This window comes from Triturus cristatus, chromosome 11 (genome assembly GCF_964204655.1).
Source record: "Triturus cristatus chromosome 11, aTriCri1.1, whole genome shotgun sequence".
Classification (NCBI taxonomy): domain Eukaryota; kingdom Metazoa; phylum Chordata; class Amphibia; order Caudata; family Salamandridae; genus Triturus; species Triturus cristatus.
This window is the reverse complement of record NC_140594.1, coordinates 414,803,001-414,825,559: the sequence shown is the minus strand read 5'-3', so window position 1 is coordinate 414,825,559 and position 22,559 is coordinate 414,803,001. Positions and strand designations below refer to the sequence as shown.

General features: G+C 45.5%; 1 protein-coding gene across 4 annotated transcripts in view; it reads left to right on the top strand.

The window, feature by feature from the left end:
- ELMOD3 (ELMO domain containing 3) overlaps positions 1 to 7,416 on the top strand; it is a 184,289-nt gene extending 176,873 nt beyond the window's left edge. For all 4 annotated transcript variants that reach the window (XM_085636131.1, XM_085636129.1, XM_085636130.1 and 1 more), the window contains one exon: positions 5,625 to 7,416. In XM_085636131.1, the coding sequence (XP_085492257.1) occupies positions 5,625 to 5,863 (239 nt within the window). In that variant the 3' untranslated portion in view covers positions 5,864 to 7,416. The remainder of the gene's footprint in view (positions 1 to 5,624) is intronic.
- Positions 7,417 to 22,559: the final 15,143 nt, after the last annotated feature.

Here is a 22,559-nt window from a genome sequence, read left to right as displayed (position 1 = left end):
CTCTCACCTTGAATCCACCTTTGGGTTCCACCGGACACTTTCACCTTCTCCAGCAGCGGCATTTTCCTGAAGTCTCCCATTGAGTTTGACAGCGGTTTCTAATACCACTTCACACCTATGCACCCGGCTTCTATGGTGTAGGTATCTTGGTTCCTAGGGTATCCAGGGGTGGGGTGGCTCTCTAACCTTCTGTCTGCCAAGGGTTTTTTTCAGGTCCACCAAGAAGGGTCCTTCTTCTTTAAATTTGCAACCACGTTATACCCATTGACTTGTATTGAGCCTGTGGTCGTGTTCCCACTCTGCACATGTCCTCCATGGGGTTCCTGGTTACTTACCTCGGGTGATTCCTTGGGCCCCCAGCACTTCTACGTCTTCTGGGTATAGTCTTGACTCGAGCCATGGTTCGCATACCACTATTGTAGTATATGGCGTGGTCTCCCCCTGGCGACTACTGTGTTTTCATACTACTTACCTGTTTTTATTGCAAAGTATTGTGTGCATTGTGTATATCTTCGGGTAGTAGATATCTGTATGTGTTAGTGAGTGTCTTGTAATAAATACATATTTTTATAAATACACTGGTTTTTTTTCACTTAATCTATACCAATAAGATTATGTTCTGGTAAAACGTGCTGCTTTACACTCCTTCTGGACTTAGCCTGAAGGTTGCTCTCCACAGCTACCACTTGGAGAGCTTTCTAAGGTTGTCTAAGACCATTAACATCACCATAAGGGTCGTCCGGATTAGTGCATGGTGCCCACTTAAGTGTGCACCATATACTAAGCCAGCTTCTCACAACGCCCAACTCTCCGAGTTCATCGAAGTCAACCTTGTCCTGGACTTCTCCAGCCTGGCTTCCGATGCAACCACAGCACACAGCCTGCCCTCCTTGCCGCCACTGGACCCCTACTCGACCGGGGCGAAACAGCAGCCCTCATCCGTCTGGACTTCTCGGCCGCCTTCGACACTGTCTCCCACCATACCCCAATCACGAGACTCTACAAAGACGGCATCTGCGACAAGGCCCTTGACTGGATCCATTCCTTCCTCACCGGTCGAACACAGCGTGTCAGACTACCACCATTCGTTTCAGAACCAACAGAGCTCAGCTGCAGAGTGCCCCGGGGCTACTCCCTGAGCCCTACCCTTTTCAACTTCTACATGGCCCCACTTGCAGCCATCGTCTGGAATTACGGACTCAACATTGTCTCCTACGCCAGTGACACCTAGTTGATTCCCTCCCTCACCAACGAAACCACAGCCACCAGAATCAACTTCCACTACAGGATGAAGGCCGTTACCACCAGGATGAAAGACAGTGGTCTCAAACTCAACTCCGACAAGACCGAAGTCCTCTTCCTGAGACCCACCCCCTCACCGTGGGATGACTACTGGTGGCCTGCCGCACTAGAAAACCCCCACACCCAGGGACCAGGCACAAAACCTCGGCATCATAATGGACTCCTCGCTCACAATGAACCTCCAGATCAACGCCATCTCCGCATCATGCTTTCACATGCTTCACCTGCCACGAAAGACCTTCCGATGGATCCCTACCAAATCCTAAAAAAAGGTCACCCACGCACCCATCTGCAGCAGACTCCTCTGGTCCTCAACATCCCCTGCCGCTGTCATATAACACTTTTTGAGCACTCCATTGGCTCCCAGTCAACAAAAAAATCAATATCAAGCTCCTCACACACGCCTACAAAGCCCTCCACGAATCAGGACCAGCATATCTGAACCACCACCTCTCATTCCACGTACCCACCAGACACCTCTGCTCTGCTCAACTGGCCCGGAGGAAGATCCTTCTCTAACCTCGCCGCCAAGACCTGGAATGCCCTGCCTCTCCACCTCAGGTGCAATCCCCTTTGCTGACCCAATTCAGGAAGGATCTCAAGACCTGGCTCTTTGACTAAACCCCGGCACCCAGATGGATCAGCAGCCCCCCTCTCAACCCCTTGAGACCCTCATGGGTGAGTAGCCGCACTTTACAAACCCTGATTGATTGATTGATTGATTGATGAGCTCTAACTAGAAGTGAAACACGTGCCAGGCGTTGCTTTTATTAATTCCATGTGGCTTGGAGGGTACTTTACCAATCGGGGACAATATTACAGTTTTTGGAGTGGTGAAAGACTTTTGTCATTTTTCAGCTCGGCGTGGATGGTAGTGTGCTAATCCTGTGTTTAAAGCTCTGCTAGAAAAACAGACATTTGAGGTGAGCAGATTAAAAATGTTGCTGGTGCTCCATATACAAGAGATGCTCTCTGCTTAAACTTTGGAACTACCCAGGGTTCCTTGCTTCCTGTTTTACATAATTTATTTTGCATTCTAAGCATGAAAGCTGGAAGGGTATTGAGAAAAAAAAAAAAAAATATATATATATATATATATATATATATTTTATCTACTGGCGGTCGCCAGTAGATAGTTATAGTTAGGACCGTGTTTCCATAGGAAATCCGCAACATTCTATTTGGAATAACTTTGGCGCCGATTGACGAATCCTCGCGAAATTTTCAAAATAGGTGAGGCGCTCCGCTCCTTCCCTGAAAGTCTCGGGGGGGATTTGTCAAGCGGTGGCTGAGAAAAAGGGGGGGTCCCAAAACGCGTTTTCCCCAGGCATTTTTCCATAGGACCTTTAGTCCAAGCTACAGCCCGAACGGCTGAACAGAATTTCTTGAAATTTGGCAGAGAGGTAGTCCTCAGGTCAGGGATGTGCCTTTTGCAGGTCTGGTGTAAATCTGTTCGGTATTTCCTGAGAAAATAGCATTTAAAAGCATATATATATCTATAGGCGCGCTCCGTGCGCGTACGGTAAAACTTACCGTACGCGCACGCTGCCGTGCGCGAGCGCGATTCTGATTGGTTGTTAGATCTTAGTAAACATTCGAATCGGTCGAAACCAGGAAGAGTCGGCCGCCATTTTGTCTCTCGCAGTGTGATGGGATAAAAAACAAAGGTGGAGAACGTGAAAAGGGGGCAGGGTGGACAGTTCCTGACCCCCTAGCCTTTGTCAGGGGGTCCCAGAAAGACCCCTAAGGGCCAAAATGTTTTTAAATTTTTTTACGAAAAATCGCGGAGTACGCGTAGCGTGCGCGTACGGTGTAAACGGAAAAATTCCACGAATTGCGTCGCGCACCGAGCGCCCACAGCGCGTGCACGGTGCGTGAAGCGCACCGTGCGCGCACGGTGAAAAACCTTTAAAAACTAAATAAATACATAACTTAGCATTTAAAAAACCGTACAAATTCACTGAAAAAACCATAGGTTTCACACACGTTATAGTTAGGAATTAGCATTTAAAAAACCTTGCAAATTCACTTAAAAAACCATAGGTTTCACACATGTTATAGTTAGCTGGACATTTCACTCGTGAAAAACCATTGAAATTCCCCCGTTATAGTTAGTGCAGGCAACTATAACTCACGCGACCGCATTCCTCTGCTGATGATGTCAGATATTACATCACTGATGACATATGTGTCTTTCTGAAAAAAAAATATTTGTAATATATGTATAGCTAAAAATTAATGGAAGATTGGGTAAATAAGTGTCTAAATACAGTTATGTAATATCTGACGTCATCAGCAGAGGATTGCGGTCGCGTGAGTTATAGTTGCCTGAACTAACTATAACGGGGAAATTTCAATGGTTTTTCACGAGTGAAATGTCCAGCTAACTATAACATGTGTGATACCTATGGTTTTTTAAGTGAATTTGCAAGGTTTTTTAAATGCTAATTCCTAACTATAACGTGTGTGAAACCTATGGTTTTTTCAGTGAATATATATATATAGATAGATAGATAGATAGATAATCTCCTGAGCGTATAGAGATGTTAAAAGGGGATGCTGTACTTAGGCAGGCCTTCTTAATAACATATTTATGCCTTAAATCTTCTGGACTATGCAGAAGCAGGGCCACCCGATGCACAGAGGTAAATTAACTAATAAATCCCTACCACCATGTCTCTTAAATGACCCTAGATATAAGAAAGGTTTATTTTCCTGATGCTGTGCGGCAAGCTGTTTGCCAGATCGGATATAAGAGGAAGTAAGGGAGCACCCTATGGCTGACTTGTCACAGTTGAAAAATTAACTTAGGAATTGCTATAAGAATTGAAGGTCAGCATGAGGCAGGCCTTCAGAAACTAGGCCACTGCCAGACAAATGTGGAGAACACTGTTGGTTTTAAGCTGTGCCATCCCACTTTGGTTAGACCGAAGAGGATGGTTGAAATGTATGAATGCGCTCGATAGCCTTGCGTTTGAGACTTCTGGAGCTCCCCAAATTACAAGGAGGGGAAATATTAGAGTACGGTACAACACTTTTTGTAGTCTCTAATCAGGAAGATGAAGATGCAACCTGACTGGAAGTTTGTAAAACACCACGTCTTCCGATGAGGGTCTGAAGGGAAAAATCTGGACACTGCAACTGTTCTGGTCGAACTGGGATCTTTGAACCAGAAGGAAGATTTCTCTGTAAGGATTATAATGTATTGATGTTCCCGACCTAAGCAGAACCACTCAACTCAAGAGGACAGATCAAAAAGATCAAAAAAGAGTTGCTGACAGTGGGCAGATGATATCTGGTGCAACTTTGCAAACACAGCATAAATTACGCCTACATTAACTCTCAAGTGGCAAAATAATTTTTGCCAGATTGAAAATCTAATTTTAACATTGAGTAATTGACTGGGGAACCAGAGCTGATCCTGAAGGGAGACATTCATAGTGTCCGGAAGACTTGGCCTGATACCTAAGAGAAGGGAATACTGTGCATTCATAACAGCAAATTTGTCGATGTTGATTGTTTACCTTCCCCTATCTTCTCATTCATATAGTCTTTATTCGAATGTAAAAAATAATTCATACAAGACACAAACATATACAAAAACACATGATTATTACTAGGCACATTCACTATAAAATGTATAAAATCATCCATTAAATACTTAAAATTTCAGTTTAAAAAAAAAAAAAGATTAAACGAGTCAGCAAACTAATGAAATACTGACAGAATAAGACTACATTTGGAATTAAAAAGAATTTTTGACCAGTGTCCCTGAAGGGTGAAGCCCTACGGGAGCACACCCGCAGTTTCCCTGAGAGCCCTGCGCCTTAAGACCCATGCCCAGCCCAGATATCTCATCTTTGCTGTACTGCATATCTCACAGAGGACGTTGGTTCCCATAGAATAATAGTTAAAGATCATTGTAATGTGATATGTGGTCATACTTAAATGGATCGATCTATCGTCACTCAGTCTTTTCTACTTGAGATTAAAGCCATAAAGCTGATTTATAAACCTACTTATTGTATTTTCTGTAGTGTCCCTTTATTATGTGTGTCACAATTGATTCCTTTTGGGTTTGCAGCTTTTAATTAAGCGTTGATTCGATCCTACGTACACTGTAAAATTTAATTTTTATTTCATTTTTAATTTCTGGAATGCTGCAAGTCAAGTGATATTATCTGTATGTAAGAAATCAAATCTGTGCTTGGCTCTATAAATAGTTTTTCCTTTAACCATTGCTTATGGTCCTGTGCTGGATGAAAGAACCCAAAGGTAGTTAATGCTCATGGAAATATCATATTATTTTTCACTCTTTCCAGAGGTGGAGATGTTTGCCAAGAGGAACCCTAAACAATTGCTACGGCGCCTGGGAACTCACTTGAACCAGCATCCAAATGGAATGGTATGGACGGTCGATGGCTGGCCGCAGCACCCATCACCCTCCTCAGGTGCACGCAGCCCTAGCCTGAACACTAATGGCAGGAACATCAAGCAGCTGGACTTCACTGGGGTTTGTGACTTACAGGTGGATCTTGAAGGAGAAGACCGGCTTGTCTAGAATAGACTAGAGAAACCTCTGACCCCGCTCTGAAGAGTTCAGGGAGGTTTGATCCACAAAGATGTTTCCCTCACCCTATTTGTTGGACCGTCTTTGCACATGGGTTGCATCTTTCTGGAAGCAGCATGGTGCTGCTTGTGGAGTGAGAAGACAGCTGTCATTTTCCAGGGAGGAGAGCAGATAGAGATGAATAGGGCTAGAGACAGTTTCAAGGCACTATGATAAAAGGGCATTCTTACCTTGATTTTGCACTTCGCCACACAGGACCTTTGCAGTGTGTGGTTAGTAGGCTTACTGAGAAATGGGTTAACTTGAGGGACAACTTGCAGCGGAATGGGTCATTTAGTGATTTCTGTCAGTCTGTGTTTAACAAGGAGATCGTAGTAGCTTCATTTGTAGGCAGAGCTCAAGGGATAATATGAATATTGGGCCTCCCTATGCTAGCTACATCGAACCCCCCAGGTTACTGCTTTTTTTGGTTGTTTTCACTGCAACCTCGGTCATCTTGGAACTAACCTGGACAGGCCTCTTCTACCCTTTAGTCATCCAGCAACACTTATGAGAATTTTGCTGTAAACACTTCATTAATTTAAAGCCTCTAAATGCTCTTCCGTTAGTAGTCAGCATACAGAAATGACACAAGACATACTGACTTTATAGAATTTTGTTACAACAATATACAGAAATACTAATTTATTGTACTTGCAAACAGCAGCTTTTGTACTGTGTGACACATTGTGATAAACGTGTGCAATAGATGCCAATAAGGGAATGGCATTTAGAGCTCTCAAAACTCTTAGCAGGTGCTTCATGGTGGTGTTTTCAGAATTAGATCATTTGCACATTCATTGTTCGCTATCCTGCATGACATTCACTGCAACAATGTTGCTGTCGGCAAGCTTTGTAGATGTCTTTGCAGATAGGGCAGTGATGAAATGCTTATAGACACTATCACCCGCATAAGTGAGACAAATGTAGCGAGAGGTGAAGATTGGGGAAGGGCAAATGTCCTAAATTCCTGTACTGTCGTGAGAGGTGATCTGAAGCATTGAATGGATGGAGACTTGACCTCTGTAGGTGATGCCAACATGGAGAGACTTAGACTCAAATTTCACTCCTGAATTAAATCCTTCCAGACATGCCAAAGATGGGCACAGGCTTAGAGATGAACTTTTTTCTTATTCTGAGTTAATGCAATATCTTTGAAAGTTGCATTGCTGTTGACCGTACCATACGTACAATGTAGGCCGTCCTCTTTATGAATTAACACTTATAAACCAACCATTTGCTTGAAATATCAGTCTTCTAGTTAATTCACTTTCAGAGGATGGCTTTGGTGGTTAAGATCTGTGCTGTCCTGCAATACACAACAGCAGCATTGTTTTAGGAATTGCCTGCTGCCCACCACTTGTCTGAGTGGAGGAATCAAGAGACTGAGTAGGATTTTAATCTGAAAAATATGAAGCTGAGTGTGTACTAAGCTAAAGAAAAACTTTGTGGAGCTAAAATGAGACCGAGAAATAAAGCAAATAAATAAAATGATGCCGCTCTTACCATTGTGCTGTATTCTTACTTAAAGATTCATGAATGCCTCTTTTAAAATGCACATTACATGAATGATTTTTTTTTGGTACAAAACAGCTGCTTGATAGCTTTCTGGACTGCAGTCTCATTATTTTCTTATAATGTTCAGTAAGCAAATACAGATCAGGTCTACTCTAGGAAAATTATTGGCAATTGAAAATTCCCAAATGTATATTTAAAGAAAGTGGATTTATGAAACCTAACTTCTGATGGATACATCTGCCAGTGGATTCCTCACCTTGTGAATATCCCCTGCTCCAGCAGCATTCGGAAAATTTTGTAGCAGTCCACGCCGATGTGGTCGAAGGCGACGTCACAGAGACACGGCTCCGCTCGCGACTCCGCTGACGTCACCGGCTCCATAAGAAGACCCCATCGGCGTGATGACGTCAGTTCCCTTTTTTCCGCGCCGACGACGCCAACGGATTTCGGGAATCGTTACTGGTAGCTGTTCTGGTTACTTTGTATGTTTTCTGGATTTCTCCGTCTATCTTCTAAAAATGTCGACAAGGAAGTCTGGGTTTAAGCCTTGCCGAGAATGTGGCAAGCACATGTCCATCACCGACCCGCACGACGATTGCGTTTGGTGTTTGTCCTCGGACCATGATGTGGGAGGTTGTTCGAGTTGCAGGAAGATGAGCTCGAAGGCTCTTAAGGAGAGAGAAGCAAAGCTCTTTATCGCCCGGATGAAGTAGAAGGAGAAAAGAGGTAGAAGAAGATCCAGGTCGAGGTCGGCTTCCAAGTCGACTTCGGGACATGCTTCAAAGAGCAAGAAGCATAAGAAAAAGAGGAGGCATTCGTCGCATCATAAAGCTTCGACGTCAAAGTCGAAATCGCCAGCTCGACGTCGGAGAGAGTCAGTGTCTCCCTCTCCTGTCCCGACTTCGCCTCCGGTTCCATCTTCTCCGGTGCCTTCGCCGGCTCCGGCTGAATCGCCGGTGTCATCTCCAGCGCCGGTTCCATCTCCAGATCCTGCAAGTCCTCCGGCTCCGTCTCCGACTCCGGCCCAGGATGAGGATCGTCAGGCTCCGGGTGAGTCTGTGACGCCGCTTGCTCCACCGTCGGCGCCGATAGGCCTGAGTCCGGTGCTACCTGACCAGTATCCTGCTTTCCCTACTCCAGGTCAGGACCCCTCGCATTATCTCAATGCAATGTATGGGGTGTTCTCACGGGCCATGTATACCTCTGGTGCACCTATGGGTCCAATGGGTCCGATGGCTTTCAATCTGGGAGTGCCGCAGGTTTACCCTCAAGCACCGTTTATGCCGTTCTTCCCAGCGACGCCGTCTTGGCAGCTGCCGGCGCCGAGAACATCGACTCGACTTCGTTCGACGCCGGCTGCTCCAGCTGATCCAGCTGATCCGCGTTCGACGCCACTGCCGGCGCCGTCGGATTCGGACACGGCGCCGCCGACGCCGCAGGTGCGGATCCGTTCGAGAAGGGAGGCGCAGAGAGTGCTGGAGGAGAGACGCTTTCTGATGGAAGAGGCTGAAGAGGGGGAATTGGTCGAATCCGATGAGGTGTTCGACGAATTGAAGGAGGCAAGTGGTCTGGATTTGTCTCCGGAGTGGGAGATCACTCCACCATCAGACGAACCCTCTAAAGACGCAGCACCCTATCGTGCAGTAATTAGAAAGGCTGCAAAGTTGTTGGACCTTCAATTGCCATCCACCTAATTCAAGTCCAATATTTTAACTGAGGTGTTGCATTCTCCAACTGCGGTCTCAGAGCCTCTGTTGCCCTTCAACGAAGCAATTTTGGAACCTGTCCTGGATGTATGGCGCAAGCCTTTCTCAGCTCCTGCAGTCTCCAAGGTAGTCGCAAGAAGGTATAGGGTGGCTCCAGGGGATCCTGAATTTTTATCTTCACACCCTTCACCTGAAAGCCTAGTAGTTCAGGCGGCTTGTTCTGGACGGTCGAAAGGGGCATTTCCACAAGTCCCAGGGGACAGGGAGGCAAAAAAGATGGACCAATCGGCCAAGAAGGTCTTTTCATCAGCCAGTATGGCATTAAAATCTTCAAATGCGACTTGTCTGTTGGGGCGCTATATCCATGCGCTTATGGACTCGGCTAAAAAGTTGGCGCCAAAACTGTCAGAGGAGGATAGAGGAGGCTTCAATGAAGTTCTATCGGATGCCCAGGTGGCTGCTCGCCAGGTTATTCAGAGTGGCCTGGATACAGCAGACTCAGTTGCCAGGGTCATGGGGTCTTCAGTTGTCACCAGGAGGGGTGCATGGCTTAAGTCCTCCGAATTCTCTTCTGATGTCCAGTCAACTTTATTGGACTTACCTTTTGATGGGTCTGGTCTGTTCGGGAAGAAGGCTGGTGCTGCTCTCGAGCGCTTCAAAGAGAGTAAGGCTACGGCTAGGTCGTTGGGCCTTCAATCCCAGCCGAGAGGTACTTTCAAGAGGTACAGAGGATTTGGAAGGGCGAGTTTTCGTTCCTACAGACCAACCCAGCAGCAGCAGCAGCAAGGCTCTCTGTCCAAGGGATATAGAGGAAGACTTGGAGGTCGCTCACGTGGCCGTCAACTCTCCTCCTCCTCTTCCTCTTCCTCAGCCCCTCCCACCACTGCAAAGCAGCCCTAGATTCGACATTCCGGATCATGCTGGTCCTGTGGGGGGCCGGCTTACCCATTTTCTACAAGATTGGGATTCTGTAACTACAGATCTCTGGGTTCTGGATCTTGTAGAAAATGGGTACGCCCTTCCCTTTTGGGAATTCCCCCCAAATTACCCTCCTTGCCAAGGGGCTTGCTCGGAGGACCACCGTCTTCTCCTGCAGGAGGAAGTCCTGAAGTTGTTTCAGAAAGGTGCGATAGAGGTGGTTCCGGAGCAGGAGAGGGGTAGGGATGCTACTCCCGGTATTTTCTGATTCCGAAAAAGGACGGCAGATTGCGTCCGATATTGGACCTCAGAATTCTGAACTTTTACCTGAAACAGGAAAAGTTCAAGATGCTCACCCTTGCGCAGGTTCTTCAGGCGCTGAATCAGGAGGACTGGATGGTGTCGCTCGACTTGCAGGATGCGTATTTTCACATCCCCATTCTGAAGTCGCACAGGAAGTATCTCCGGTTTTACGGTAGGGTCACAACATTATCAGTTTTTTCGGTCCTCCCGTTTGGTCTTACTTCGGCACCACGAGTCTTCACAAAGGTGATGGCGGTGGTGGCAGCCCGTCTCAGAAGGTCGGGGATCTCAGTTTTCCCTTATTTAGACGACTGGCTGATCAAGGCGGAGTCGCCAGGGAAGGTGCTGCGCCATCTGCAGGATACAACTCGGCTGTTGTACAAATTGGGTTTTTCGATCAATGTGCCCAAATCTCACCTGGTGCCCTCTCAGCGCAACATGTTCATAGGTGCGGTACTGGACACTACTGTGTGTCGAGCATTCCCTCCTCCTCAAAGGATTCTCAACATACAGGAAATGATTCCTTTATTTTTCAACGGAGCGGTCGTTCCAGTTCTGAAGGTCCTTCGCCTGCTCAGTCTGTTCGCCTCCTGCATCCTGTTGGTCAACCATGCACGCTGGCACATGGGGGCACTCCAGTGGTGCCTCCGCAAGCAGTGGTATCAGCACAGGGGAGATCTCAGGGAGTCTGTGAGGATCTCCAGAGAAGCTGCAGCGGATCTGTCTTGGTGGAGCGTGGAGGGCAATCTGTCCCAAGGAAAGCCCTTTCATCTACCTCCATCGGTGACCACAGTGATAACGGATGCATCCACTCTAGGGTGGGGTGCTCATCTGGGGGATCTGGAGATCAAGGGCCTTTGGTCTCCAGAAGAAAGGTTGCTGCACATCAACCTTCTGGAGTTACGGGCGATACGTTTGGCGCTCAAGGCCTTCCTCCCTTCCCTTCGCGGTCAGTCTATTCAAGTCCTGACGGACAACACTACCGCGATGTGGTATATAAACAAGCAGGGAGGGGCGGGGTCTCTTTGTCTCTGCAGAGAGGCCCTGCGTCTATGGTCCTGGGCTCAGGACCATCGGATTTGTCTGATGGCAAATCATCTGGCCGGGGTTCTGAACGTGCGTGCGGACAATCTCAGTCAGCAGTTCTCCGCCGACCACGAGTGGAGGCTTCATCCGGAGGTAGTTCGTCATGTCTTTCGGATGTGGGGAACTCCTCGGGTGGACCTGTTCGCCACTCACGAGAATGCTCACTGCCCGTCGTTCTGCAGTCTCCAGTATCCGATGCAGGGAGCGTTGGGGGACGCGTTTCAGTTGAGTTGGGGCTCACGACTCCTTTACGCGTTTCCTCCCATACCCTTGATTCCTCGGGTTCTGAGGAAGATTCGCCAAGACCGGGCCCAAGTCATATTGATCGCCCTGGATTGGCCAAGAAGGGTGTGGTATACAGATCTTCTCCACCTCTCCTCGTGCCCTCCGCTCCGTCTCCCTCTCAGGGCAGACCTCCTTTCGCAGTCGGAGGGGCAGGTTCTACAACCCCACCTCCAGAGCTTACACCTTCATGCCTGGAGATTGAATGGGGCAACCTGATTCTTTTTCTCTCCCGCCAGATGTGGTGGACGTTATTTTATCGGCCAGGCGACACTCCAACAAATCCATATACTCCTATAGATGGTCTAAATTTGTTCTCTGGTGTGGAGAGAGGTCAATTGATCCCTTGAAGGCTCGTTTGTCTAACATTCTGCAGTTTGCCCTTTCTCTTGCTCAGCAAGGCTTTGCTGTGGCTACAGTTAAGGGATATTTATCGGCTTTGTCGGCTTTCCTTTGCCTGCCGGATCAGCCGTCCTTATTTAAATCACCTATTGTGCTTAGGTTTCTCAAGGGCCTCGCAAATAAATTTCCTCCTACTCCCTTTATTGTACCTCAATGGGACTTTAACCTTGTACTGACTTATCTTATGGGTTCTCCCTTTGAGCCCTTACATAAGTGCCCCTTGAGACTGTTATCGTTTGAAACGGTTTTCCTGATTGCAATCACCTCGGCAAGGAGGGTAAGTGAGCTTCAAGCTCTTAGTTCAAAACCCCCATTCTTGACTGTGCATGCTGAACGAATGGTGCTCCGGACCAGGGCTGCATTTTTGCCTAAGGTGGTAACTCCTTTCCATCTGGGGCAATCCATTACCCTTCCTTCTTTTTATCCTCCCCCTCACCCTTCCAAGGAGGAGGAGAGGCTTCACCGTTTGGACCCTAAGAGGGCGGTGAGCTTTTACCTGGACAGGACGAAGGACATCAGAATTGATGATCAGCTCTTCGTGGGCTTTGCTGGCTGCAGGAAGGGCCGAGCGGTGCACAAGCGCACCCTTTCCAGGTGGATTGTCTTGTGCATCAAGATTTGTTACTCTTTGGCCGGTAAGGAGCCTCCGGAGGGTTTAAGAGCTCATTCCACTAGAGCAAAGTCTTCCACCTCTGCTTTGTCTAGGGGGGTTCCTGTAGAGGATATTTGTAGGGCGGCAACTTGGGCCTCCCTTCACACCTTTGCAAAACATTATTGCTTAGATACTGAGGTGAGGAGGGACGGGCATTTTGCTCGTTCTGTTCTTCAGGATTTTCTGGTGTAGAAGGTTGGACACCCTCCTCCGGGAGTGGGGACTGCTGTGGAATCTATTCACAAGGTGAGGAATCCACTGGCAGATGTATCCATCAGAAGAACAAGTTACTTACCTTCGGTAACGCTTTTTCTGGTGGATACAGTATCTGCCTGTGGATTCCTCACTGAGCCACCCGCCTCCCCGTTGTCCATCCTTCTATACCAGTAATTCTATGGCTGTAATTCTATTGATGGTTTCAAATGTGTTTTTTACTGTCAAGGGCATTATGTTATTTCTAGTGCTTTGATGTTTATTCTCCACACTGTGTGAGTTGATATGCATATTGTGTACTGTGTATACTGTTTATGTACATATTGCTGTCAGTCCGTCCGTGTGCCTCGAAGGCACGGAAAAAAGGGGCGGAACTGACGTCATCACGCCGATGGGGTCTTCTTATGGAGCCGGTGACGTCAGCGGAGTCGCGAGCGGAGCCGTGTCTCTGTGATGTCGCCTTCGACCACATCGGCGTGGACTGCTACAAAAGTTTCCGAATGTTGCTGGCGCAGGGGATATTCACAAGGTGAGGAATCCACAGGCAGATACTGTATCCACCAGAAAAAGCGTTACCGAAGGTAAGTAACTTGTTCATTACAAACATTTACCATACAATAACTAAAAATGGGAGCCTTCTCTTGATTTTAAAAGAACTTAAAAGCTGCAAGTGTTTGATTTATTCCAGTCACTCGAATCCTGATTAACATAGGTATATGTGCACAAGGCGTATAGGCTTTTGGTTTTATACATCACATAAAACCAAAGATGAATAATAGACATTCTCCATCTTGATCTTTTTGCTGTAAATTTTGGTAATGAATGAATATAAAAGCAATCTTTTTAGCTACTTTTTCTTTAAAGGCAAGTGGAATTGAGTTATTCCTGTAAACTACCATAGGATTGTTATAGACACTACATATCTCCACCAAAGCCTTGGATCATGGAACACTACAAAAGAATAGCTTGTTTTTTCTCTTGACCACAAGTCTATTCAAAAGCTTGTTTGTTATCTTTAGGATAGCCAATTAAACCATAACAAATATTTATTAAGAGGCAAGTCTCTGAAACTTTTAAATCCTGATTTATAAAAGGTAAACATTTAAAAGAAAGTAGGCAAATATGTGGTATAGGCTCACTGGGCGAAAAGCTGCACTGTCTGGCAGACAGCCTGACATATGCTTTACTGGTTAAAAGGCAGTTCATTCTTTCTTTCTATGAAATTAGGGTGCGAGAACCAGACATAATTATTTTTTTTAATTCAATCAGCCTTTATTTAAAAACTCCACCATCTAACACATTTGATTGTTGGCCATTTTTTCCTCGAATGTCTCAGATTTTACTGCAGTTTTTGACACAAGTTCCTTATTTTGTCATGGTTTTTAGATGTTACTTACTGTGAAAAGATGAAGTCCGAAGTAGCATATGACTTACCAACAGTGACTTTGTGAAAGACTGACCTTACTGTTAGATAATGTTCAAAGAGGTATTACAAGATGTAGGGAGTCTGTATCAAAGGCAGAAAGCATGCCCTCTCAGCCCACGTTTGAATCATCATCAGAATCATCACATTGTACTCAGTCTCCCAAAAAAATGTATAGCAAAATCTCACCAGTTGGAGGCCTCTGCTCTTCCTTATCTATTGTCCAGAGGAGCCACAAAGACGAACATACTGTTTCATCTCTTTCAAACCAGGCCATTGGTAATATTCAGGACCTTACAGCACAGACTTCCACCTAGGGCTCTGATATCTTTGGTTGTAGACTTGCTGCAGGCAACACAGGAAGTATTACTGACCACATCTTCTAAGCCTAATTTAAAAACTACAAGCCAGGACATACATTTTCTCAGAATGAGTTCTCTAGTAAACTTGATAGTGTCTGTGGTAAAGAAAAGCTGCTAAAGATATACTTCTTCATTCTTAACAGGTAGCAAAGCTGAAAGATTGATTCATCAAGGCTGCTAATTCCACAGCATATCTTGGGGAATTGTGATGGTTCTTTATTGGAATTCGTACAAGGATTTGTTAAAGATCTGCCTAAAGACAAGAGGCAAAACTTCATGGATATTGTTAGTACAGGCTTAGGGGTTTCAACCTACAGTTTCTGTATTTTGATAGGTGTGCAGCAGATGACGCAGACCTATTGATATGTGCTAGTATCCCCATGAAGCGTTCTTTGTGACCGAGTCTAAACGGTCTCAAGCAGAAGGCACTGTAGCAAATGATGAATCTGCCATTCAGAAATGATGCAATTCACAGCATGAAAACACAAGCTGATACTCTGAATGCAGTGGGCCTGGAGAGAAGAAAGCAGTACAAAGTTAAGTTCTTCAGAAAAACGTTTTGCTGCTGGTGTAATTAGTAGTTCTTCTGGCAGCACCTACACCGCAACAACGACACCAAAAGTCTTGCTCGAGGCAGTTGCGGGTAACAGCTGCAGGCCTCAGCATTGACGACCTCAGCTGCAAATAATGACTTGCTCGTGTTGCCCTCTTTGTTTACCATTCTGGAAGGAGGGAAGTATGTTAAGCCATCAAGAAGTGTGTAAAATACAAAGAAATGTGTATTAACTATTGCAACAAGTGGTTATATGCTGCATTTCAAATCAGCTTCTTAGAACATTCTTCACTCAAGATCCACCCAAATTTATCTGGAGAATGTTGTGAGAACTTTGCTTTCATCAGCAAAAGCTGTTGATTAGATAAGAACCCAAGGCTCACAAAGACAAAGTTATCAACTCAGTGTACTTTGTTATGCAAGAGTTCCTAAGAAGGTTTGCAACCCAAGAACAGCAAACAAGTGGAGGAACAAAGATAATTTCAAGATGCTCGCTTTTGCCCCTATTTTCTAGCAATAATAGGTAGACTGGAAGTATGCAACAAATGTACAAGACACGCTTCACACCCAGCTGCTCAGAAGAAACAAACTTTTTTGGGGCTTGCGGTTAAAGACTACTAGTTAAAGTTAAAGATCCAGCCGTTTGACCTGAAATCAGGGCTAAATATTTTACGAGTACATGGCTAGGACGTGCCTTGGAAGGAAAATAATCTTTGTCTATCCTTGTCTGGAGAACTGATGTGGAAATCAAACCTCTCTGCAAAATACTGCTACCAACCGATGTGCAACAAGTAGACTGCGCCGGCCATCAGCATCAGAACAACAATGCAGAACTCAACACTTGAGACAGCATTGTTGGAAAGTGGTCAATTGGTAGGGGAAAGTATGCACCTATCACTAGCAACAAGGCCACTAACATGGTATAGGGTCCAGTAAAGGTCTCAGTAAATTATCCTTTTGCTCAAACCTTTGTAGCTGACATCGAGCAGTCAGGCCTAACTTAGGAGCCAGGAATGTAAAGCATTTAAAAAAAACAATTTTTCAAATAAGTAAAACACAACACACAATAAAAATCCCACGCCAATTTATAAACAAAAGGAAATATTTTTAGGAACAAATAGACACGAAAATGACAAAAATCCAATGTAGGGAACCGGAGATATGAATTTTTAAAGATAAACTACTTTATAGTGCTTAAAACCCTATAGCGCTGTGACATCTGGTCAGGCTTGACCAGGACAAAGGCAAAGTTTGAGTCCAACCGCGATGAAGCGGTTGTCGGATACGCTCAGTGGGAGGCCTCAGTCAAGATTTTACCTCCATGCTTCAAAACTTTTCTGGAGCTTTTTCTTTCGACCTTGCTCGATCCTCCACAACAGACCGGATTTGGAGAGGGTTCGCCAGCTTGACTTTCAGCGAGGCCTCGGTCAAATCCTTCAAGCCTGGAGCTCCAGAGCTTTCAGCGGGACGAACCTGAAATCCTGTCCGGGTCGAGGTTGAAGGTAGTCAGCTTGACTCTCGAGTTCAGGTCGGGCACCTCATGGAGCTTTTACACAAAAGTTTCCCAAACTATAGGAGGTACTTCCTGAGTGTCTCCTTGTAGGTTCAAAGTGCCCAAATCACCAATCTATAGGTCTGGAATCTCCTAGATGTCTGGACCAAAATTCTCACAATGCACCTGGTCAAATCCTTGAAAGTCAACTGGACGCACTCCAGGATGGAGACTCTTGGTAGAGATGATGCAGGTGGGCTCTGTTAACCTGTAGCTTGCAGGGACTCCACTCCTTAATCCTTCTTGAAGGAAGGCAGAGTCTCCAAGGCTGTAGTACCGGATTGTGCAATAAGCGCAGCCAGTCAGAGTGCAGCCTTTGGATGCAAATCCATATTACAGCAGGGCAGTCTTCTTTTCCTTGTAGTTTCAGGCAGCAGATCTGAGAGAATATGCAGCTCTCAGATATTTATTCAGTGTTCTATGGCGACAAGCAGGGGACACCGTTGTCTAATTAGATGCTGGGTACCACCCAAAAGCAGGACAACTTCCTCTAAAGTGTGCAATGTTCTTGTCCCACAAATCACTGCACTTCCAAATTCCAACATGGATGATTTCTCCCCAGAGGAGTAAGAGCTAGCTAAACCAACTCACGGTGTGGCTCATTTCTATTATTTCTCCCCCTGACATCTGCAAATTCCTGTCCTTTGCCTTTCATATTGCTGGAGCACAGGATGTGGGGGTAGGTACGCCTGACATTCCTTACTTATCCGCTCTCTCTATGAGCTCAGTTTGATTTACTCAGCCCCCTCTGCTGGACCCATCCTCCTCTGCTTCAGAGCTCTCTCCATCGGTTAACCTCTGTTCTGACCAGGCCACCTAATCGGAGCAGCCTGGCTAAGCCAGTTACGGCTAACCAATCAGCAGAGACCACTAGAAACCTGGATTCTTTCGCTTTCAGAAGAAAAAGTTCCTACAGTGGCAAGTTGTTGCATTTATCAGCACTAATTTTTTAGCTATTTGAATGATATTTCCTCCTTGCCTAGCAATATTTATTACTAAATAAAATATGGCAATGTTATCCTACGAAGCTAAGGATCTACAATGGGGTAAAATTAAATTGGCAGTTTTTCCCTCATCGTGACCTATAAAATATCTTTTATAAGGCCCCTGCTTATAGTTACATGGCCTCCCAACCGTGGGACACCTAAATGGAGACCCTGGGGATACCTAATATGTAACAATAAGGTAGAGATCACTTTTAAAGTGCCCATACCACCAAAGTAGAGTTTGCACACAATTTTACTTTTGAAGACAGTCTGCAAGGCCAGACTACCTTTAAAATGACAGCAGGCACTCCGTAGTGCACACATGCAAGTGCAGGAACACTGCTGGCCTCTACACTGCCATGCTTTATGACATATTAGGGACTTGCATGTAGTTTGAACCCCACAGCCCTATTTTATACTAGAGACTTGTAGGGTCTGTCAATACCAATTGTGAGAATTTACTTTTAAAGTCTTTCAGTAACGCCCTCCTACAGGAAAAGGACGAGCTCACACAAGCACACTGTATTAGCGATCAATGCACGTAGAAACGGTGAATCAAGTAATCAAAAAATCCCATTGATGTAGACTTCTGTTAGAAGATTTAATGGATTGATTATCAATTTTTCTCCTTCATATGATACTTCTCATATTTCAAATAACTTCATGATCATGTTGTTAACAGAATACCGAGTAGCATAAACTCCCCGATGCATTTCGGGTCTAGACCTTTCTCAGGGGGAATTTCCTAAAGGAAACAAATACACAAGCTATACCCAAGGAGCTCATGGATGCATCACCAAATCATACAGTCAAACACCGAACCTAAATACACATCATCATCAATACTTCGTTGTCTAATCACTGTAGCAAGCATAATACACTACTTATGGCATTAATAAAGGATCCATGGTGGAAAAAGGTCTAAAGAAACCTGTGCCATTAAAAAACATTGCGTGTCCGTAGGGACCGAACCAGTGAATATCGGCGTGCGCACAGACGTGAACATTTAAATAATACAATTAATGTGGTCAGGATTATCGCCGAACAGTGATAGAAAACCGGAAAAAACATAAAAGTTTAAGAGGGTCAACACCCGAAAGCGTGTAAACACTGCGGTTACAGACTAGTGTTCAGAACTAAATCGATATCCTTGGTGCCGTAACGGGCTTTTCGTGTGCAATAGATGCATGCAAAACCCCACAAGCAGTGTAGAAAAACGTTCTCAACCATGACCTTAAAAAGACGTACCTAATCCGGTGACGGTCCTCGCACGTACAACATGTGTTAGAAAGCGTTCATTAACCCGGAAAAGAAATATCCGCGGGACGATAACCCAGCCCGCGAGATGTCAATGTGAGCATGAAAATAGAAGAAATATTGTGCGCGGTCAGCGCGTGTGAGCTATATAAAGTTAAAAAGCGGTGAAACAGTAAAAAACGTGCAAGTGGATACACATAAAAGGTGTAAATAACATACAAAGAGAAAGAAAATCCGGGAAAGCGAGCAAAAAGTAGTGTTAGCTAACGTATGAAACACGTGCATTTAAAACAGTACTTGCCAGGAAACAACACTGGTGGTAGCTAAATAAATCCAGTCCAGCAAGTTATAGAAAACAAATAAATTCCAAACTTTCATTTAACCCCTTTGGGTGTACTGCATCAAGTTTGTTCATCAAAAATAATTCACGTTGCAAAAGAAAATTTCTGTTGTCCCTTCCTTCTTTGACAATTATTTGCTCTAACACCATAAATCTCAGTTGGCTGATTATGATTAGGCTCAAGATAGTGTTCCGCCACTGTAGACTTAGTGTTCTTGTTGCGTATATTGCTTTTATGTTCCGTAAGGCGGACCTTGATTTTGCGTTCAGTTTTGCCGACGTACGGTAAGCCGCAAGGGCACTTCAGGAGATATACTAAGTTGCTGGAATCACAAGTGGCGTTGACGCGTAATTTAATGGGTATTCCTTTTGAAGGGTGCAAAACGCTAGTGCCCTTTATGATGTTGTTGCAGCTGCCACAGTTGTGACAAGGGACTGTGCCTTTGTAGTTCAATTCTTGTGAAGGAGTGCTCTTATTGAGTAATTGTTGTAAGTTATTTGTTCTTTGATAAGCAAAAATCAGAGGCAAATGAAAGAAACCTTTGAAATTAGGCTCTGTTTGTATTAATGGCCAATATTTTTTTATGTTTACACGCTTTCAGGTGTTGACTCTCTTAAACTTTTACGTTTTTTCCGGTTTTCTATCACTGTTCGGCGATAATCTTGAGCACATTAATTGTATTATTTAAATGTTCACGTCTATGCGCATGCCGATATTCACTGGTTCGGTCCCTATGGACACGCGATGTTTTTTAATGGCACAGGTTTCTTTTTACCTTTTTCCACCATGGATCCTTTATTAACGCCATAAGTAGTGTATTATGCTTGCTTCAGTGATTAGACAACGAAGTATTGATGATGTGTATTTAGGTTCGGTATTTGACTGTATGATTTGGTGATGCATCCATGAGCTCCTGGAGTATAGCTTGTGTATTTGTTTCTTTTAGGAAATTTCCCCTGACGAAGGGCTAGACCCGAAACGCCGAAACTCTTACCACATATGCGATTAATTCTTTACGCCAGGATTCCAAGTGCTCTCTTTAACGTCCTGGTGATGATCTCCAATAATTGAGATCAAAGCGCTGTTGACCGTTTTACAACAGAAAAACTCCTTTAATTGTGTAAAAATTGCCCATGGAGTTTCAACAATGTTCTCAATGCAATGTTTTCTTTTAAGATCACATTCACCTTCTCACCGCGCACCACTCACTTGTTTTCTGAGCACTGGAACTAGCACTTAAACTGAAAATGGTTTATGAAATATCATTTATGAAGTTAATAAATGTTATATTGTATCTATCTTGTGTCCCAGCATTTGATGAAATACAACTGACCACCAATAACTAGGTGCATCTTGATGTAACCCCACCATAAGTAATTCTAGGCTCAGGCCTCTGTTTCTAACTATTAGCATTCATAACCCCAGGTCTTAATATTGGGGTGCCCTTGTTTTCTATATATACCATTATATACTAGGGCTTTATAGTTAGATTACAACCCCTGGCTCTGTTATCAACTAGGGACTCACAGGGTCTGTCATTGCTAATTGCAAGTGTACCCTATTACATGTACCTTTTTACAAAGAGCACTGGCCCTGGGCCTGGCTAGCAGAGCCAGGGGTCAGTTAACACCAGTATCATTCAGCAAAGAATGGGGCTCAACAGGGCAAAATAATGTCTTTCTAACAAAAATCTACAGGTAGAAAAGAAAGGCACTGCTTTCTGTATGTGATACCAAATATCCGGGCCCCACGAGTAAACTGCTCCTCAAGGAGAGTCCACTTATCCATACCATCTGCTTTGGAATGAAAGGCGCTCATGTCCACCCATAGGGTTTTCATATCCACGGTATGGTTTGAGATCTTCATGTCTGTGGACAAAGCTGTGCCCCCAGAGCTGAAATGTCCTTCAGGTTAAGTTGCATGGATGCCTCTGAGTGCTGAGATGCAGCTCTGCCTGGGGATGGCTTTGATCCCCCTCATAACCTCCGTGAACAGCAGCTGTTGGATGGCTTTACCACCAGTCATTGTCAGTCGGCTCCACAGGGAGGCTGGGCTGGATTCCGATTCAATGTAAAAAAAAATACATGACCGGGATAAGAGGCTTTCCAGGAGGGCCCATACAGTAAAGGAAGGGGGCAGTGAGGCAGTGCTGCAGGCCAGGACCCAGGGCAGGATCAAGGGGGTTATTATCGGCAGGCATCTAGAGGCAAGGTAGTAGCGAAGGAGACTATGAAAATTTATTTCCTCCTACACCCACAGAAGTGGCGGTTCCTGATGTGTTCCAAACGCCCTGGGGCAGGAAGAGTCTGTCCTGGATAATGGTGAATCCAGGCCCCCTCCCCAATGGTGGTAGGCCCCAGATAAAAACCGCTGTCTGGAGACTCCGTAACCAGAGGGTCCAGCTTATAGGGCAACTGGATCAGTGAAGGGTGAACATGGAGTCCATTGCTGTAGCCAGTGGGTTAAGACAGAATGGACGGGGGCAAAGCAGCATGGTCCTGTGTAAAGGGTATCACAGCGTAAGTGGGGCTCGTGACCCTAATATTTTCCCTCTCTCACCTTGGGGGAATCACAGTTCTGTGTGGAGCCTGCCTGGGTGGGGGCGGACGGAAATCGGTGAGTGGGGGGGACTGCCAAGAAGGTTGCTGCTGCTCCAGCATCACCTCTTGATGTGGATCGGCTGTGCAGACTGCAGCAGGGCGACTCAGGTTCGGGCGGGCCAGTGGCAGTGGGCAGGAGGAGCTCTGGCTCTGACGCCACCCTCCGAGGGGATCTGTCTCCTCTCACAGGGTTAGTATCTGCATTGTGAGGGGTGCCGGTGACCGATAGCAGCCAATGCTGCAGTAGAAGTAGACGGGTCTATGCTGAGCCGCGATGCACCTCCTGCACACATGCAGCCGGTTTCAAGTAGCTCCACAGGGAGTGGGAGAAAACATGGTCCCTGGGTTAGTCATCAGGGCATCTCAGGGTCTGGTGTCACTCTCCCCTCCCCTCCCCTCCTCTGCTAGCGAGGTCTCTCAATCAGGATGGCGGGAAAGACAGATGGAGGTGGTTGAGCAGTCTTTTCTCCCCCGGCCGGAGGAGCTTCACGCGA